The sequence below is a fragment of the Hemibagrus wyckioides genome, linkage group LG01 (assembly GCF_019097595.1).
Source record: "Hemibagrus wyckioides isolate EC202008001 linkage group LG01, SWU_Hwy_1.0, whole genome shotgun sequence".
NCBI classification, from domain to species: Eukaryota; Metazoa; Chordata; class Actinopteri; order Siluriformes; family Bagridae; genus Hemibagrus; species Hemibagrus wyckioides.
This window is the reverse complement of record NC_080710.1, coordinates 23,612,059-23,630,877: the sequence shown is the minus strand read 5'-3', so window position 1 is coordinate 23,630,877 and position 18,819 is coordinate 23,612,059. Positions and strand designations below refer to the sequence as shown.

The window sequence follows — 18,819 nt, the reverse complement described above, 5'->3', positions numbered from 1 at the left end:
CCAGTGACCCCAGGACACACCAATTAATCCTGCTCACACCATTAGAGCTTTGTAAGGTCAAGTGACCAACTTCCAAACACAGGCTATTACCCAACTGGCACGGTTTGAACTGAGAGCAGGATTTCATCTGTGGAGTGGAGTAGGGTAAAAGATGGAGCAGACGATGAGAATAATGAGACTAGTTTTAAGAAGTGATGGAAGCTAATTCTAGCTAATTGTGGCTGTTAGTGATCTAGAGTTAGATCACTAACAGCCACAAAAAGATAACTATCACAAGCTCTAGAACTATTGGCACTCTTCGTAGACCTCACACTGAAATCTCATCTTTAATCATTTAAAAACATATCACCGTAAATCTTCAAAATGAGTTATGCATTTTCTTTAAAGAAATCCATGCCAGTTTGGGCAGATTACGCAAATGAATCCCAAAGTCGTTTTAGTTTTTTAAAAAATATATATTTCATAGTTGTGTTTTTTTTTGCTGGAGCTGACACTTGTACTCTTTGCATTGTCTCTGTCTATATGAGTTTTAATATATAGATCAAATCCTGCTATCCCATTTCACTCAGAAGAAAATGGGTTTCCTTTAGAATCTGATTCCTCTCAAGGTTTCTTCCTTGTTTCATAAGAATTTCTGTAAAGCTGTTTTATCTGCATCTCCACTGATAAATACTCTATCCAAATAAACAGAACTCTTTTATAACCAACTTTATATAATGAAATAGCTGTACACTGGATACCAATGTCCTTCGCTAGCTCTCCTGATTGAAAACATGTCTGAAGTGCCGTCTGCACAGAGAGACCCGAGCAGCCTGCTCTGATGCCTGTGGAACTTTATTTATACCCTTGTCCATAAATGCAACCATGAGACGTAAATGAAGGGAAACCGCTCGGATTAAACGTCACTTAAATCTTCACAATTGCTGTGCATCCAACTATGAATCCTCAGGAGGAAAGTGGATTTGGGAGGCAACTGACATGTAACAGGAAATGGGAACTTATAAGTTTCGAAATTAGCCATGTTTTATGGCGGGACTTGATTGAAAGGATTGGAAAAACAGCCCACTGTCATCCCATGCAGGGTGTATCCTGCTTCATGACCAGGAAACTGAAGATGAGTAAATGATTAATGAGCGCTGAATCATTTCTGGTGTCCTTTCTCTCTCCTTTCATCCATCCAGGAATCACTGGTTATTTCAGTAAATAAATAAAAAAACAACTGAATCCCTAAAACTCCCATTCTCATAAAACTCCCTCATACTCACATATTATCAGTTCCCCTGCAATTACTGCAACATATGCATATGCAGACCATGTAAAAGAGGTTAAAGCATCTCACCCTGCTTTTTTCATATTCTTTTGCCATTGCATGTCATTGTCTCCCTCTAGAGACTTCAAAAAAACAAGAAACATTTACTGTTTCCTGCAAACTGTTGCTCAAAACACTGCCAGGTTACTCTAGTGTGAAAAATATGCCTATTCTTGTGGAAAAAAGAGCAAAGCCAGGAACACGGTGTCCCGTGGGAAGAAAGTAGAAGAACAATCCAGAAAACTACAGGAGTAATTGTTGCCAGAAATAGGCGAATAAGCTTAGCGTACTCTTTTTCCATTTCTCCTTGGTCTGTTTTCCATTGGACTTGGCTGAAAATCAGCTTCCTTCAGCGACTGTAGTGATGCTAGCGCACGGCTTTATGGATCTTTTCTCTCCATCCTGCAAAGAGGACTGGGGTTGGCACGAGGCTGTGGGGGCGGTGTGAGGCCACCACGTGCCCAGCGTGGGAGACGGAAACATTAGTGTAGCGCGATGTGAGTGACAGACGTAAAAGCTAATCCTCTTAGACTACATGAAGAGCTTTCCCCCGCTGGTGTAGGCCATTGTACCAGCCTGTATGTAGTCCTGCCAGACCAGACATCAAAACGTAGCTCATCATCGGGCACTGGCTCGGGGTGAATTCCACACGTAAATGCAGCGGGACGGCGACATGAAGCCAAAACTGGCAAGTATAGTTTACACACACTAACGCATATTCAGTTAAGTCAGGAACATTTATTTTGTTCCTACGCATCTTTACTGAGGGAAAATCTTCTTAAAAGCTGACACATTATGATGAATGCATTCTCTGATTAGTATCATAGTGAAACATCTGTTATTTGAAATACAAACACATGGTCCCTGTAAGCCTTGCACTGTTTCCTATGAGCTTAATGGGGATTATGTAATTAAGAGTACTTACAAAGTATAAACAATAAAGGCCATCAGCTACACTGGTGCTGACATCCAGATTTATTAACCCTTGTGTGCGTGTAATGCACATCATGTGATTTGCAGATTTTTCCTTAGCATTATGTTTAAAATTAAGAGGAAATTTGCTGAAGGTTTCTGGGTAAACTACATATACAAATACGATAAAAGGTACAGCCATGCTGCAGATACTGAAAACCAGAATCTACTGCTTTGGATGTGTTAAAAAAATTGTCAAGGTTTTTATTTGTAGAAAAAAAAACCTTATTTTTTTAGCATCTTGAAAGAAAAATCAGGTCTAAAGGGGTTAGAGAAACTGTTTACAAATTTACCACATAAAGCTCTTGGATGATTTTTTTCTTCCTTTCAATTTTTGCATTTTTGGTTTACAAATTTTGCCTTCCATATACACAATGAAACTAACACATTGTATTTCTGTGCTTTGAAAATGCTGCCATATAAAAGAACCCTTTTCAAATCTGCTGCTTTTCATCAACCTCTACTTCCTTCCTTTTCCTCAGTCTTTCCCATTTTTTTCCCCTCTGTCTCCCTTTCTCTTTACAGTGTCATTTCCTTCTCTGAGCTCAATGAACCAGATTTTTTCATGACAACCCAATGAAAGTCTAATTTTAGTTGCCTTCTATTGTTATATATTTTTGCATAACATTCCCGTCTCTCGGCTTGCAGCCTGCTCTGCTAGTAACGCTGCTCACTTCACATTCATTTACTGACTACAAAACAACCAAACCGCAGAACCCTTTAAAATCCACTTGTCTTTCTTTATTCATCACGTTCTTGATCATCAGTTTGATTCTGTCCTCATTCTGCCACGTCAAAGACGGACATCATAACGCCGTGACATATTAGTTATTCAAACAGTCTGGAACAAAATAAGCTCCAGCCGATGTGCAAAAAACACGACTGGGGCACAGTAGCGGTAAACAAAAGCTGGCCTTATGGGGTAATTAACAAGGCCTGCAATTCATTAAGACGTGCTAACGGTAATTAAGACGACAACACTGATGCCAGTGACAGGGTGACAACATAGCTGATGACGGCTGAAACTCCATCCCCCTTCGATTAAGATCAAGTGGAACAGCGTGTATGCTCAGATTTTGTGGAAGATGCCAGAAATGCTTTATTTTAGCACGTTTCTAAGGTGCTATTATCCCTGACAGAAATAATAGCATGCGTGAATTTAACATTACTATAACAATATAAAGGAGTGCAAGGTTTAGAGTCACTTTCCTGAAAGGATCACAGCTATCTCAGAAGTGTTGGCACAGATACAGAAAGCAGCTCAAAATCTACCTTTATGCCTTTAAAGTGCTGTCTAGAAACGGCACGCCTTTAGTCAGATTTCTGTCTGTCTCCATTAAAACCACTGCAGACATCGAGGGAGTCCATGTACCACTTTGAATTCTTCATGACAAAGCACAAGGTGCAAAAACTGCATATGGGTTATTCATACTGACGCATTTCAAAGTGCCTTTCTGATCCAAGCCTAGCACCACAAAAAGCCTTCCACTGAAAAACAGTTAATATAAAAAAGTTCTTCTAACTTTCGGCTTGGTGCAAAACAGGAGAAGGTTCTGAGCAGAATAATTCTCAGGCTTCTCAGACAGGCCGAGTGTGGACTCACTGGATTGCAGGCTGTCTGCTGAGTGGCTAGTTAGCACAGCGACTAATCAGTAATACTGTTCATCAGAGTGAGATTTACGTCTGGGGCTCCATCATTGATTAAATCACTGGAAGCTTCCAATTGTTTGAATCGTGATTTCTTGAAGAGGAAAGATCCAGGTCATAATCAGGTAACAACAACAGACTGATAGAAATAGAAAGGAAGGCAGATTGTAATGTAGGAGACATAGTATGTTAAGACATAAAAGCAAGCTTTATTTCAAGACATCCGAATCGAGACACTGAATCGTGGTCAAGTAGGCAATGCAAACAGCTATATGTGGGGCAAAAAAAAAAAAAAGCAAGAAATAATAGAAGGCAGAGCACAATAATGGAAGCCAATCAGAATTCACAGTTGTCATAAACAGGGATAAACAACAGCAAGACTCTGAAATGTGTTTGAAATGATTTTGAAATAAGTGTTCGAGGCTCGGTTGTGATTAAAATGAAAGTTTCTAATTGAGCCGAGGCTGACTGAGTGGTAGTATGGTGACTGAGAGTGTCTGTGCATGCTCTAGAGACTGGAATTTGAGCATGTGATACAGATACACCACAATAACAAAGCATCTAAGATAATCACACACAACCAAACTGGTGAACTGAAAGCATATACATGTAGACTAATTCGATACAAACACAGGACATGCACATATTCAGGGAATTGTTAAGCACTAAGAAAAACTGAGAATGAAAGGAAACAATAGTCAGGAAAGGGATAACATGCAAAACCAATATCTATTATTCATCTCTTAAACTAATTATAGTAATATTTAAGTTTGTTATTCAGGCTTATACAGGCCTGTCTTGGGGAAAAAAACACTACATACTACAGGTGTGTATATAAAAACATCCAGTGGGGCTCCCGAGTGGTGCACGAGAAAAGTGTTCACCCTATCATTCCCATTATAAGTCAGAAACACGTCAATGCTACAGTCACTGGTTGCTGAAAATGCCAGAGAATAAAATAACTTTCTTTTTGGTTGGGAGGGACACATGTCATATCACGTATGTGGTAGAGGATAGTTAACGCTTTTTTGGAGTGTCTTGGGAAAAGACAGAAAAGATTGAGGAAGCATCCTTTACCTTCCAAGGCTGCCATGTGATTGTGAAGAGCTAGCTAGTGGCTGGGAATTTGCAGATGACCAAATTGAGTAAAATGAATTTAAATAAATAGTTCAGATGAATCAAAACTTGATTACTTGTAATGACATGTAATGATGTAATGCTACTCTGTAGATGCCCTTTTGGCACAAGCCGGCATAGCACTTTGTGATGTGAAGAGGCTCATATGATTAATGTGTTTCTGTGTGTTTAGAGGGTTGACCTACCTGACTGGTGCTCCTCTACTCTGTGCAGGCTTTAGCAGGACTGTCACGGTGCTGTCCGTCTGGTTGAGAGGTGTCTCCTGATCATAGCCAGGCATGTGTGGAGCTGTCAGAAAGTGCATGCACATAAACTTACACTCACAGACAGTTAAAAGCATGATGCTCTCATTCACACACACACACACACACACTATACAGATCTCTGTGGATGCAGCAGTCATATCCTTAAGTAATATTCTTACATGAGATTTTAGTAGTAAACTGGGTGAAGGTCGGAGAACCGTAGCCTTTGATGGTGCTGGCTCTGATGGTAAATGAGTAGGTAGAGCCTGGGTAGAGCCCCGTAAATACATGAGATGTTTCATTACTGGGCTTTAAGACCTTCCCACTCTGATTGGCCAGGTTGAACTCTGGGTCAAAGGAGCTCATGGCCTTGTAGAATATCTGTAGGTGGAAGAGAGTGAGAGTGAGAGAGAGAGAGAGAGAGAACTGAATCTTGACATCCTTACAAAAATGATATATGATTCAACACAAATTTTGGGATACTATCCAATGCCAGATTTAATTAATCACAGCATACTGTAATGCCTCATGGTTTTATAGTAATAGTCTTCTCTTTATTGAGGACATTGCATAGTTTTATGTAAGACATAAATCCTGCCAAAGCTACCCAATATAAAAAAAAAAACTTTTTTGGACAGGATAAGATGTCTGGATGAGTAAAGTTACCTGAAGAGATCTGTATTAATTATGATAGACAGGGGATAAGTGATCTCTGTTTAAAAAATACAGATAGGAATAACTCCATAATGTATGCATTCTTGTCACAAGAAAATTCCACACACACTCTCTGTAAACCTGATTGTAACACAAAGTGATTGTTTTAACCTACCCACTTGTTATCGGACTTGTTTGCTATGCAAGTTGTACTTGATGTCACATGACAATAACACTTCCAATGCACCGTAGCCTATGATTCATTCTTTCTGTGTAATTATAAAGATTTATTAATTAAAATATTTTGTCTAGTAGCAAAGTAGCAAAAGAATTAGTATACTTGTCTAACCTAAACCATTATTTATAACCACCGCTTTCATTTCATGTGCATATCAATCGTATCAGAAGCATCGACTGAAATTGGTGACCGGAGTTACATTAAAGGTATCTGAAATAAGATTACAGTGAACGCCTGCTAGATTATCAGAAATAGTATCTGCCATAGCTATAGTATACTATTGTATAATGCTGACTATATACACAGACATTCTTGCTTATATCCGATACCTTACTGCGAACAGAATAATATCTGACAGCAGAAAATGTAGCTAGGCCTGTCTAACTATAATTAGACACCTCAAACAACCTGTAAGCCCATAGCATAGCAAGTGTAAGGCCAAGAAGGAACAAAAACACCCAGGGGACAAACTAGTATTCAAGTATTTATAATAATAATGCCTTCAGGGTCTCTGGAAGCATCATTGTTCCTCAGTCTATATTGTACTCTTTTCTTTTCTCTTGAAGAAAAGAGTGTGAGAGTGAGAGAGTGAGAGAGAGAGAGAGAGAGAGAGAGAGAGAGAGAGCGGGTATGAGGAGTTACCCTCCTCAGTGTAACTTTATCAATGTGGTTAAAAGCTGCATTTAAATAAATCATTCCTCTTGCTAATGGGTGGCCTCTCCATCATGGTTTCATTCTGTTTCCAATTAAAGAGCACAAAGGGAGTTATGGGGCAGCATGGATAGAAGCTGTCAGGTGTAAAATGCCATTCGGCCTCCTTCCATTACACTCTAGTGCAGTTGTGCATCTGGAGGCATTCAAGCAGTCATTCATAGGCAGAAAAAGAGCCTTTTGCTGTAGATGCATCGGAACTGGGTGATGAATGGAGACTGGTGTGGTGATTAAAAAAAGGTCCAAAAAGACTTTCATAAACTCCAGCGTGATTTGTATGGAAGGCATTTGAATTATGCTTTGGCAAGGAAAGATGAGGAGTCTTGTGGAAATTCAGTAAAACACATGCTGCTATTCTGAGGGTGTTACAACAAAGAATCATTGAAAACCTTCTATTAAAGGAGCTTCTCTATTAACAAGTGTATCAGTTCCCAAAGCCCTAGAGTGCTATTGACTTCAATACAGATGACTAGGCTCACCTCAGAAGCCTTTCCCTGTAGAAGCTATAGCATAAAACCACCAAGGGAGAACCGTTATGTATCTATTAAAGCCGGCTTGTGACAGTGATTTTAGCAAATGCACTATTAGAAATAATCTCAATAATATCTTATACTACTACTACTACTAATATTTCTAAATATGATTAATAAAAATGACTATGATATGCTCACACCATGCAAAAATTGGGGTTGTATAAACAACCCCACTCTCAGTATGATGCATTTTTGAAGCTGTTGTGTACAAGTAAAAGAAAAGTGCCTATTGTTCAAACTTGATCACTTGTTCAAATTCAACAATTACACTAAAGGCCTTGCTTGTTGCGGTTATGTTTCTTCATTGTAACTAGCGTATTTATAGCTGCCCTGGAAGTTTCGTGTCAGTATATGCTGTCCTTCTGTTGGTGGCTTTTTGATTTTAATTTAATTAAAATATATAAATAAGTAAATAAATATGACATTGGCAAACGTTTGTCGTCAGCTGTCTTTAGTCACAATGGCACTAAATCAATAAGGACACTAGCGCTCAAAAGTTTGGGATCACTCAAAATTTTTTTATAGTTTTCCAAGGAAACACACATGAAATTAGAGTGAATAGAAAATATAGTAAAAGAACAGGACATGCTGACATGTCAGAGTTAGAAATAATGATTTTGATGGAAATGATGAATGTTTTCTACAAACTTTGCCTTCATCAAAAAACCACCTTTTGCAGCAATTACAGCCGGGGCATTCTAGCTGTCAATTTTTCAAGATAATCTGATGAGATTTCACCCCATGCTTCCTGTAGCATCTCCCACAAGATGGACTGGCTTGATGGAGTCTTCCTCCGTAGCTGAAATATGCAAGTGATCCCAAACTTTTGAGCGGTAGTGTATGTCGGAAGCTCACCAATCTCAACCCATTACCAAAAAATTCTTTTACAATCTCCAGCTTAAGATCCTGAAATTATTAGGAGTGCAGGGTGCCTCTCAGGGTGAAAGCCAGACCCAAATGCAGGGATAACAAAACAAACACGATTTATGAACAAAATAACAAAGATACTAGGACAGGAAACACTAGGAAAACCTGGGCATAACAAAACTTGACTAGAAATGAAACCAAAAGTCCAAACAGACTGAAGGAACCAAACAAGAGGAAAACAAGAACTCGAAGACGAGGATGTTGTGCTGCAAAACGCAACGCGGCAGGGATAAATAGTGGAACCAATTACAAACACACAGGGAACAAGTATGCAGAGGTGGGAAGAAATCTATGGCAAGGGCAGGGCAAAGACACGACCCCTAGTATTCCGGCAGGGAAACATCCAATCAAACCCTGACAGGAATGGATTCCGAGCTACATATTTTACAATTTTATTTAAAAAAATACAAACACCCAATGTATGTAGTGCATGCAGCCAAGCTAATCATCAATCACAGTACAATCAACTCTAAAGTAAATCAACTCTTGAAATTAGACCAAAAACAACAAAATGGTTTTTGGGCCAAAATATTCTTCAGTGATCAAACGAAAATGCCATGTGCAATATAGTAACGTCAGAAATCTATCAGACATTAATGAGGCAGAAAGCCTTGATTTATCCCTTTTCCTTTAAAACTGGAGCGGATCATGCTCATGACACGGTCTAACAGGCAAGAGACATGACAGAATGTAATTTCATAACGTGAACGTGACAGCTTAATTGGGTGAATTTTCACAAATGAAGTACTGCTACAATGGCTCTTTTGAATACTGCATTGTGTGGCGTTCCAAAGAGTGCATCAAACCGTATGGTCCTCAGATGCACACAAAGTTGAACATGACAAATAACGTACAATAAAGCCCACACTTTAAAAAACATGAAAAGCAAACTTTTACAATGAGAAGTCTGTACGCTGAAGAGAATAACACTTAGCTGTGCAACGTTAAAATCTGAGATTCTTATTTTGGGTAGCAAATGAAATGTGTTTTATCTTGCATGGTATTCACTCATGTTCCATTGCAGGAGGTCATGTGTGACCGTAATGCTCAGACATGCACTCTACACTCTGGTGTGTTTATGTTTTTATTGGAATGAAACACTAAAAACTCCTAGAGGGCAGATACGGCCATGGCACACCATCTCTACATGCTTTCACAGGAATAGTAAACCGTCTTCAATGTGCCGTGTGCTAGAACTTTCTTTTCTATAAACTTTTCTTTCACCTCTTTCCCTTAGGTATACTGCTCTGGCCCTAAGTGACATTTCACTCAGAGTCAGACAGCAGACGAGCTACAGGTAGATAGTCGGGTTGTGTTACAAGCGTGGGTGTTAGGTTGAAGACTTTAAAACAGGACGCACCGTAAATGTAACTCTGTATAGTTTATGGAGATGATATCTCTCTGGCAGTTTTGCAGTCGGATTAGCCCTATCCCAGAGCTTTAGCTGGTAATAGATTGTGTTAACAAGCTCCTGAGCATTGAGGGCTTATGGTTATTAGGTTAGATTTATTAGTCAATTAAGATCCTGGAGTGAATGAAGGATGGAAGTGCTGAAGGCAGCATGGCAGGCTGAAGATGAATGTGTCGTGGGAAGTGGTTTGAGCTACGGAAGACTTACTTCATACTGCTTAATGATTCCGTATGTCTGGATGGGTTCTCGCCATTTGAGAGCGATCTTCTCTTCGTATGTACTTCCCTGGATGGATTCAAGGGGCACAGCGCCTGGTACTGAAATGCAAAGTAAATGAGGTATTCATTTGGATATATCAGTTGGTAAAGGTGTATCTGGGCTCTTTCATGCTCTAAATACTAAATACTATCATACACCCGTATGCTAGACAAGCAACTTCACAGTTTTAACTTTTTTCAATTGCAGGTGTGATCATAGTACTACATATAACTGCATAAGTCATGGTCAAAAGGAATATTCAAATAGTGAAGGTTCTTTTAGCTCTCGCTCCGCTCTGAAGAACCTTCACTACATATTTACTCTGACCTTGGGATAACCTTGTTATCTTGTTACAGACTCTCAGTCTTAACTGACTGTTTCATCCCAAAGGCAATTGTAGAACAGGCTAAAATAAACCAAAGGAAAGTGTCTTGCTTGCACACCATATACAACACAGCAAAACAAAATACTGCTCAGGTCAAGGATGGATCAGAAGGGACAAATACAACAGAAGTGAAAAAATGAAGAAGCAGAATTTTTCATTTCCGTAATCAAAGGAAAAGGTCATTGTTCATTCGTTCTATCTGAATAGCTAAGATGCTCGACAGGGAGCTGCTATCGTAATTGGCACTATTCATACATTCAAACTACTCAATATCCGGCCATGATTTAGATGGAAAGCCGATACCCTCTGAAACCCTTCGGTGGATAAAGTTCAATCAATATAAAGTACATTAACTCAGGCAGTTACTATTAATCTTTTACAAATTTAATCTTAAACTTGTCTCTATTAAGGAGTAAGTAGTTAAATAAAGCAGCAGTGCCACTAAAACAGATAATCACAAGCTGACGTGAAAATTTCATAATCAGATTAAAAAGCTGAATTAAGATCTTCACCATCCTCGTCTGTGAGAACGTCCAGCTCCTGACTCTCCTTTTCGCCCTCTCGGTTCCGCAGCACCAGCTTGACGCTGACGTTGGTGTAAGGCGACAGGTTGCGGATGGTGTGCTGCGGGGTCGGGCTCTGCAACTCGTAACACACCTCCTCTCGTGTCTCCTCCTTGCCGTTCACTTTGTAGCGGTACTCCACTGTCAGGTTGTAGGTGTGGCACCGGGTCACGTTGTAGCCGAACGGCTCCCAGCGTACGGTGATCTGCCTGGATTTGATATCCACCACCTCCAACCGCCGAGGGCCGTGCATTGGGTCTAAGAGAGGAGATGATGGGAGATCATTTATTACTGAGCTACTAAAATACAACAGACTGGAGTGATAAAATAAATGCGGAAAACATGATGCTGGTTAAGGACGAAAATCAGATAAATATGCTTTTTTATTTAGTGTTATTAAATAGAAACTATAAACAGAATTATATGCATGCAGCTTTATCTATACTGTCTGGCTTTTGACTACAGCACAGTTATAATCAGCTTTTTTATTTATTTTTTTATCTTTCTTGTGCTGGAACAAAAGATGCAATGCACCGTTGGCCATGAAAAACCAGGTAGCTAATAATCTTATTATTTATGGTACAGTGAATGACAGAGATGATGGATATTGTTCCATGGCACACTCACACTTCCTGTGCTTTATATGCACAGATCAAATTGTATATTCATTCCACCATGCAGATGCAGATGTCATCTCATTTTTCTTGTTTTTTTATTTTTTTATTTTTTATTTTATACACATGGAAAAAATCCTTACTGGGCACCGCACACATGATTGACTTTCTTTTTTCTCACTTTTTATATATAAAATTCATGAATTTATATACACAATTCATTCATCTTCAGTAATCATTTTAGGCTTCAGTAACCATTTCATGTAGTAGGCTCCAGATCCGCTGGAAGTAGTTACAGAAGATAAAATGAATGAGAATGCAGGTGTGTGAGTTAATATACCAACAAGCAGCAAACGTTACAGTTTCTAAAAACATGTAAAGAAGAGATTTTCTCTCCACTCTGTTACTGTGCACCAGTGCAGATATACGTAAGTTCATATTGTCAGCCTAACCCTCAGCCTTTATACTGACACACTAAACAACCGTTCCTGATCTCACTATGTGCCTGAGTGCCGTACATGCACATTTACAGTATCTTTTCTCTGTTGGTTTAGGGTAGGCTGCTCCAATAAGAGCGTCTCCTCCATCCCAGGCCTGGCTGGATGAACCCTGTCAGGGTTCAGCTCCCATTTGCAGAGAACTTCTCCAGAGCAGACAAGCAGCTCAGGTTCTTTCCCCATCAGGTCTAATGAGAGACACATGCTGCCTGCACACACCCAGCACAGGCTCCCAGAGGAACTCCAGGTCTGGTAATAGGATCAATTTCCATCCCGGCTTCAATTTGTGGACCATTTCTGAGGAATTTAGCTTGGAAACACTACTTGCAGGGCATCTTGTTCTCTCATAGGTTGCTATTTCAAAGGACAATGGGATGTAACGGCTAGGTAATCTGGTGTGCTAGTAGTACACCCTGATGTGGACTGACGAGATCTAACAGCCTCCTGCTCCTGTTTTTTAAACAGTCACTGTTACAAACCATTAAGGCGAAGTGATCTCACACAAACCTTTCACAATTATCCAACACTCCATGAAAAGAAATAAACAATCCACAGTATGTTGTACTGTGCTGCCTCACATTCCAGATCATAAGGAGGAAAAGTTTCTTTTTAAGATTTTTGACATGAGCATGAATAAAAAGCATTACATCTGAAGAGCTAATTTCTCTCAGGGTCTGTAAAAACGTTTTAGTGCATTATATTTTATTTGGCACATGTATAACCTGAAGATTAAAACAAGAGGTTAGAAATTGGAAACTTTAATTAGTGTCCTTGTAATAAAGCTCTGAAGGAGAGTGTGTTACGGCATTGGAGGATATTTGCAGTGAGTAGGTAGATCGTAACGAGTGGACATGGCATTAATCACTAAAACCATGCACTCTAATTAAAAAGGTGAAGGTAATCCAATAATCACTTTCAAGGCAGCATTTAATCAACTACAAACCACCATCAAACACATCTAGAAAAACGTTCAGTGAAAGTTGCCTTTGTTTATTTTCTTTCCACCTTTCTTTCCACCTCAGGGGTCACTGTGGCAACAGGATGAGAAGGTCAGTCCAGACTTCTCACTCCCTAACGACAGATTCTTGCTTTTATGGGAGATCCCCAGACCAACTCTGAGATCTGTCCAGCAGGTTCTGTCTATGCAACAGGGTCTCCATGGAGTGGTATGTGCCTGGCATAGCTGTTGCCAGAGCCAGCCAGAAGACATACTTGTAGGGAACCACCTCAACTGGCTCCTCTCCATTCAGAGACAAGATGAAGTAGTTCTAGTCCAAGGCAGTCCTGGAATGCCAAGTTGTAAAAAGTCAAAATCCTTCTTTAGTTTTTCTTGGTACACAGTGCTTAAAACTTTAAGGCACCTGGAAAATCCTGCTGATCGCCCTGTCGTCCTGCTTTACCCATATCCTATAGTTATTTTTGCTATTTAAATCATGTAGTAGACATACGGGATAAAAAGAATGATGGAGAGAAACAGATCTGCTACAGTATCAGTGAAGGTCACATATTTCAAACACAGCTGCTTGCATATAGTCTGATTAACGTGACTGCCATAATCTGCGTACTATTAAATTTCAAAAGGAATGAAACATACGTGATATAATTCATTAAGAGCACAGTATTCAACAACACAGATCCCGAGAGAGCAGCGACATCTTTCTCAATAGACCCGTTTACGTTGAATTCATATAGAAAAGCAGTTTCCTCGCACAAAGGAACTCAAAGTTCCCTTGCCTGCTGTTACGCCACAAGGAAATAAATGTATCTGCTGAACTAAGTGCAACCGTGGGTTTACAGCCTCTTCCATCACAACAGAGACGTTGATGCTGAAAGGACGGAGATGGCTTTCTGAGCAGGTGCGTGATTGGAAGATGCAAACAATGCCTTTTCTGTTCCTGCAGCCTTTGATGGCACTCCACAAGAGCCCATGACTACAGTCAGATGAGGGTTTGAGAAAGCCTCACAGCATGAGAGGCAGGCCTTGTGCTCTTTGAAATGCTTTTGGCACAGAATGGCAGCAAACATCATCTCTGACTGTCAGGGACAACAACAGACATTATATTATATCAGACTACAACAGTGAAACAGGCTAAATGAAACAGCTGGCAAGAGATCTATAAGATGAGACGTGCAAATTGGTTGCTTGTTACTCTGCTTGCCGAACACTGAGCTGCATTTAAATGCATAATTCACTGCCACTGACAAGGTTAGGGGAAGCGTAGATTACAGCACACTGCCAGCAAAGTAAATGATTTCAGTTTGTCATAGTGGTGTGGGAGGATCTAAAAAGCAGTGCTTTACATGTAGATTTGGCTTTCAGGTGAAGTCAGTGGTTGTCTTGTGGAATGCTAGGTGAAAGGGGTCCATGTAAAAAGGTCTACAACACAGTCTTGATTCTTTATGTGTTTTTTGGCATCAGAGAGTGTATATATGCAAGAAGTAAGAAAAGCGAAGATAAAGTTTAGCCATTTCGATAATCAAAGTTCTCAGCAACATGATGCCGCAGGTCTGGGATCGGAGTTCTTTCTGAGCCTGCGTAGGTTTCCTCAGTGTTCTCCAGTTTCCTTCTACCTACCAAAAATATGTTGCACATGAACTGGCGATCTCTGAAAAGTTACCCCTATTTGCAAATGGGTGAGTCAGTAATTGTTTGATTGTTTGTGTGTGTGTGTGTGTGTGTGTAGACTAGCATCCCATTCAGGGTGTATTCTTGCCTCATGAACAGTTTTCCCTGTGAGAGTCTTTAGATCCATCATGACCCTGACCAGGATAAAAAGGTTACAAAAGAAGTATGAATGATGAATAAATAAAGGCTCTGCCTTTATCTATTAGAACCCAAAAAACCTGCTGAAGAATAGAGTGAAAAACTGCTTAAAACTGCTTGGATACGTTATTGTAAAAGGAGAAACTGGCGGATTTTCTTTTCAATGCAATGCACTCTTTCATTCATATCTCCATCTCGAACATCGATAAAAGCATAGCGCCATATCGCGCGGTGTGAGAGTGGAAATGAAGAGTGGGAATGTGAGAGGAGGTCGAACTGGATGCCCTGTAATGGCTGCCGGCTGCTTTTGTGAGATGATGGCAATGGGTCTGATTGAGAGGTGACTTGGGTAGAGGAAAGTGCTATCTGCAGAGCGAGCGGGTGAAATTCCACTGCTGATTTTGAAAAGCGGTGATGAGTCTGAAACACTCTGTGCGTTACAGAGATCCTGAGATGTGAGAGAGAGTTCACTGCTGTAGCAGACAAGAGAAGCATTTCCATTCAGGACAGAGTGACTTAGTAAATGAGTTACACATGGCACAGTTACTTATCTAAATCCAGATCTTTTGGTACCTTGCTTGAGTAGCTGTGTCTGTTTTCGTTTTCGGTATCGCAATGTGTAATGACACCTGTGAAAGGGGCAGGAGTTCTCTGGGGGATGAGGGCACTGATATCATTTCCCTTACAGAGGTAACACTCACACAAAATTGCTCTAATTTCTGACTTAGCTTGCTCTTTTACCTTTTTGTGTTCAGTGTTCTGTGAAGGGACATAAAATAGCAGAGACCACACACAGAGATTTGTGGGTTAAGTACTTAAACCATACTTTTTGGTAGTACAGTGATTCTAGCTAGCTAGCATTATATTGTTTTTGTGTGCTTTTATATGTTTTTTTTTTGTTTTTTGACCAATCAATAGCCTCAATTATTTATTTCTCCACTCTGTACTTATTCAGTTATTCCTGTTTCTACTCTGTCCTTATCTGGCGCTCTTGGTACTAAAAGAGTAGCCGAATTCCCAATTCAGTGCTTGGGTAAAGTGCGGGTCACATGATGAAAGAATTATTGTGGATATGGTGCTATATCACGCTATACTGCACTGCCCCTATACTACATTATCCTTCACTAAGAGGTATCATAAACATAATCAAGCTCTTAGAGAAACAATTAGTATTCACTGCAAATTCTAAATGATTAGTTGACAAAAGTTTCTTAGTCATAACACTAAAAACCCCATTTTTTAAAATCTCCCCTCATAAATGCCCAGTGCACTGAGCACACCAATAACTCACACTACTCTGGTGGATAACCTTCAACCTCACCAGAGCATCTATGAGGCCAATGAGGTCATCTCTATTAAAATATATCACAGAGGGCATTCATGGGGCCACTCAAAACAAGTTACACATCATAATTACACAAGAGAGGCCATTTGGAGGCCATGCTCCAGCCAGCAGCACGGACTGGAGCAAAAATGTGCCCTGCATAATGTCACAGGGGCAGTAAAACAAATTACTGTGCAATCCTTTGCCATAAAAGCACAAATATTCAAACAAATGACACGTTTTTATGAATCGTCTGATATTTGATTGCAGTAGAACGGACACGGTTAATCTGAAAATCCTGAGACTGTGATATTGTCGGAAAAACTGTTTAAGTAAAGTTGATTTCCCACTCTGCTTAATATTCTATGGAGAGATTGCTTTAAAAAAAAAACGAGAAAATTTGCAAAGCATTAATATGTTTCATTTCACATTTACATTTCTGGTATTTGGCAGACGTTCTTATACAGAGTGACGTACAAAAGTGCTTCGAAGTCTTTATCAATGAATACAACAATACTAGTTCAGTAGGTCACAGACTTAGGGTACCATCAGCTTAAAAATTGTGTTGTGAGTTTTTTTTTACACACAACATACAACAATATATAAAATAAACAGGGAAAAATAAGAGCTGGTTCAAGTGTTTCACGAAGAGGTAGGTCTTCAGCCGTGGTTTGACAACAGTCAGTGACTCGGCTGGACGGACATCTAGGGGAAGTTCATTCCACTACCTCGGTGTCAGAACAGAGAAGAGTCTAGATGTATAACTACCTCTTACCCTGAGAGATGGTGGGGTCGAGCAGTGCTAGTGGATCTGAGGGACGTTCAGTGCGAGGAGTAATAAGAGCTTTGAGGTAAGAGGGTCAATTTTAATTTTCTACATATAATCACTACAACACACCACCGCTCAAAAAAGTCATCAATCATCATTTGTTCCAAAGACAGGTACTGGGAAACATCTCAATTACATTTTTAAGCTATTGAATTCCTCCACGCTTTTTCTGCTGGTCATAACTCACAGTGACAAAGACTAAAGCGTGTAACAGCCTATTGATTAGCCTAAGCTGTGCAGCACAAAGCAAAAACTCTACCAGACAAACTGTTGTTTATTCGCACACATTATCTTTTGCTGATGCTCTCTTGTGTGTGTGGGGGGGGGGGGGTGGGAAGAGAAAAGTGAGAGATAGGGAACAAGAAAGCTTTGTGTTTATAGTAAGAAAGTCTAGAGACTAATGAATCTGGTAGATTGCTAACAAAATTACTTTACAATTTACAGAGAAATAGATCAGTAACTAATCTTCTTCAAATGCACGTGCACACACACACAAATGTGAAATGCTGAAGTCCTTCATTAAGAGGCACATGAATGCTGTCACATTAGACTCCTAAGCGTTTTAATGCAATTATTTATACAGATAAATAATTCTATAAGTAACACCTAACTTTAGTCTTAACTAAACAGTAACCAAACTAAACAAAAAAAGTCTTCTCAATCAACTGAATTAAATTTTTACTTTACAACAATGCAGTTTGTTTTGTGAGGACCAGCGATATGATCTCCAAATTTTGTTTTACTCTCATTATGGGGAAATTTCTCCTCACAAAAGTGAAAAACATACGCAAATGAACACACCATCTGCTTATGGAAGCCCGGTACTCTGTGTGGGTTACATGGAGTGAGTTCTATCAGGTGTGTGAGGATGCTCTGCCATGTGGTTCTGTCTGCTGAGAATAATGCAAATGACCATCGGGTTTCGGGGTGCAAAGCAATATGGCCAAAGCCTTAAAAACTACTGCTTAACACGATAAATACGCCCACTTTCCAACACTGGGAAATTCTTAACAATAACAAATTTGATTAAACTTTTTTCAAAACAAACTTTTTGATTAGAAACTTAGTTAAGGTTCAGACCAGACTAACGTTTTTGTATCTCCTTATAATTTTTCCAGGTTCCCATTCCCCAAATACCTACTTTCAAGAAGAAGCCTCTATTTCATTTGTGCATCATAGTACAGTGAAAATCTTTCTTCACATATCATAGCAGATGAGGAAGCTGGTGTGGACAGTGTTGGCTTCTGATCAGTAACACACAGCTTTTAATCACTGAGCCACCAAACCCAACTCCCATACAGGTAATAAACGCCTCCTACTAATTACAGGCAATACCTACAGTGCTGTAGACACCTAGAACATCAGTGCCTAATGCAAGCTTGTGTTTTAGTTGCTTTGCATTTTTGTGTCAGGTCTTGAGAACAGGATAAGTGGTTTAAAGCTGCCCATAAATCTTCAGAAAGGATGCTTAAGGCCCATCATGAAGGAGCTTGAATGACTTCAATCAGAAAAAGGACCAATCCAGGCTCTCGTTCAGGTAATAGCTTCAAGGATCTGACACTTTTCTGTCATGAAAATTGAGGGTGAGGGGTCAAGGTTGACTGAGAAGTGAATTTCATTATGCCTTAAGTCTCAGCTAAAGGGCTTTGCACAGATACCCATCATAAATTTCGTAATAGATAGCAAGGAAACTGGATTTTTTTATTACCCTGTGCTTAGAAAGAGATAGTGGACATGTAGGTGACAGATGATGTCCTCCATATTTTGCTGAAGATAGATGTGAGAAGATGCTAATAACCAA

The 18,819-nt window shown here is 39.7% G+C and overlaps 1 protein-coding gene across 10 annotated transcripts in view; it reads right to left on the bottom strand.

The window, feature by feature from the left end:
* Nucleotides 1-18,819, bottom strand: part of ptprma (protein tyrosine phosphatase receptor type Ma) — a 195,183-nt gene that overhangs the window by 64,903 nt on the left and 111,461 nt on the right. For all 10 annotated transcript variants that reach the window (XM_058394863.1, XM_058394872.1, XM_058394910.1 and 7 more), the window contains exons 8-11: nt 10,940-11,248; nt 9,992-10,101; nt 5,490-5,691; nt 5,251-5,353 (exon numbers count right to left, since the gene is read on the bottom strand). In XM_058394863.1, the coding sequence (XP_058250846.1) occupies nt 5,251-5,353; nt 5,490-5,691; nt 9,992-10,101; nt 10,940-11,248 (724 nt within the window). The remainder of the gene's footprint in view (nt 1-5,250; nt 5,354-5,489; nt 5,692-9,991; nt 10,102-10,939; nt 11,249-18,819) is intronic.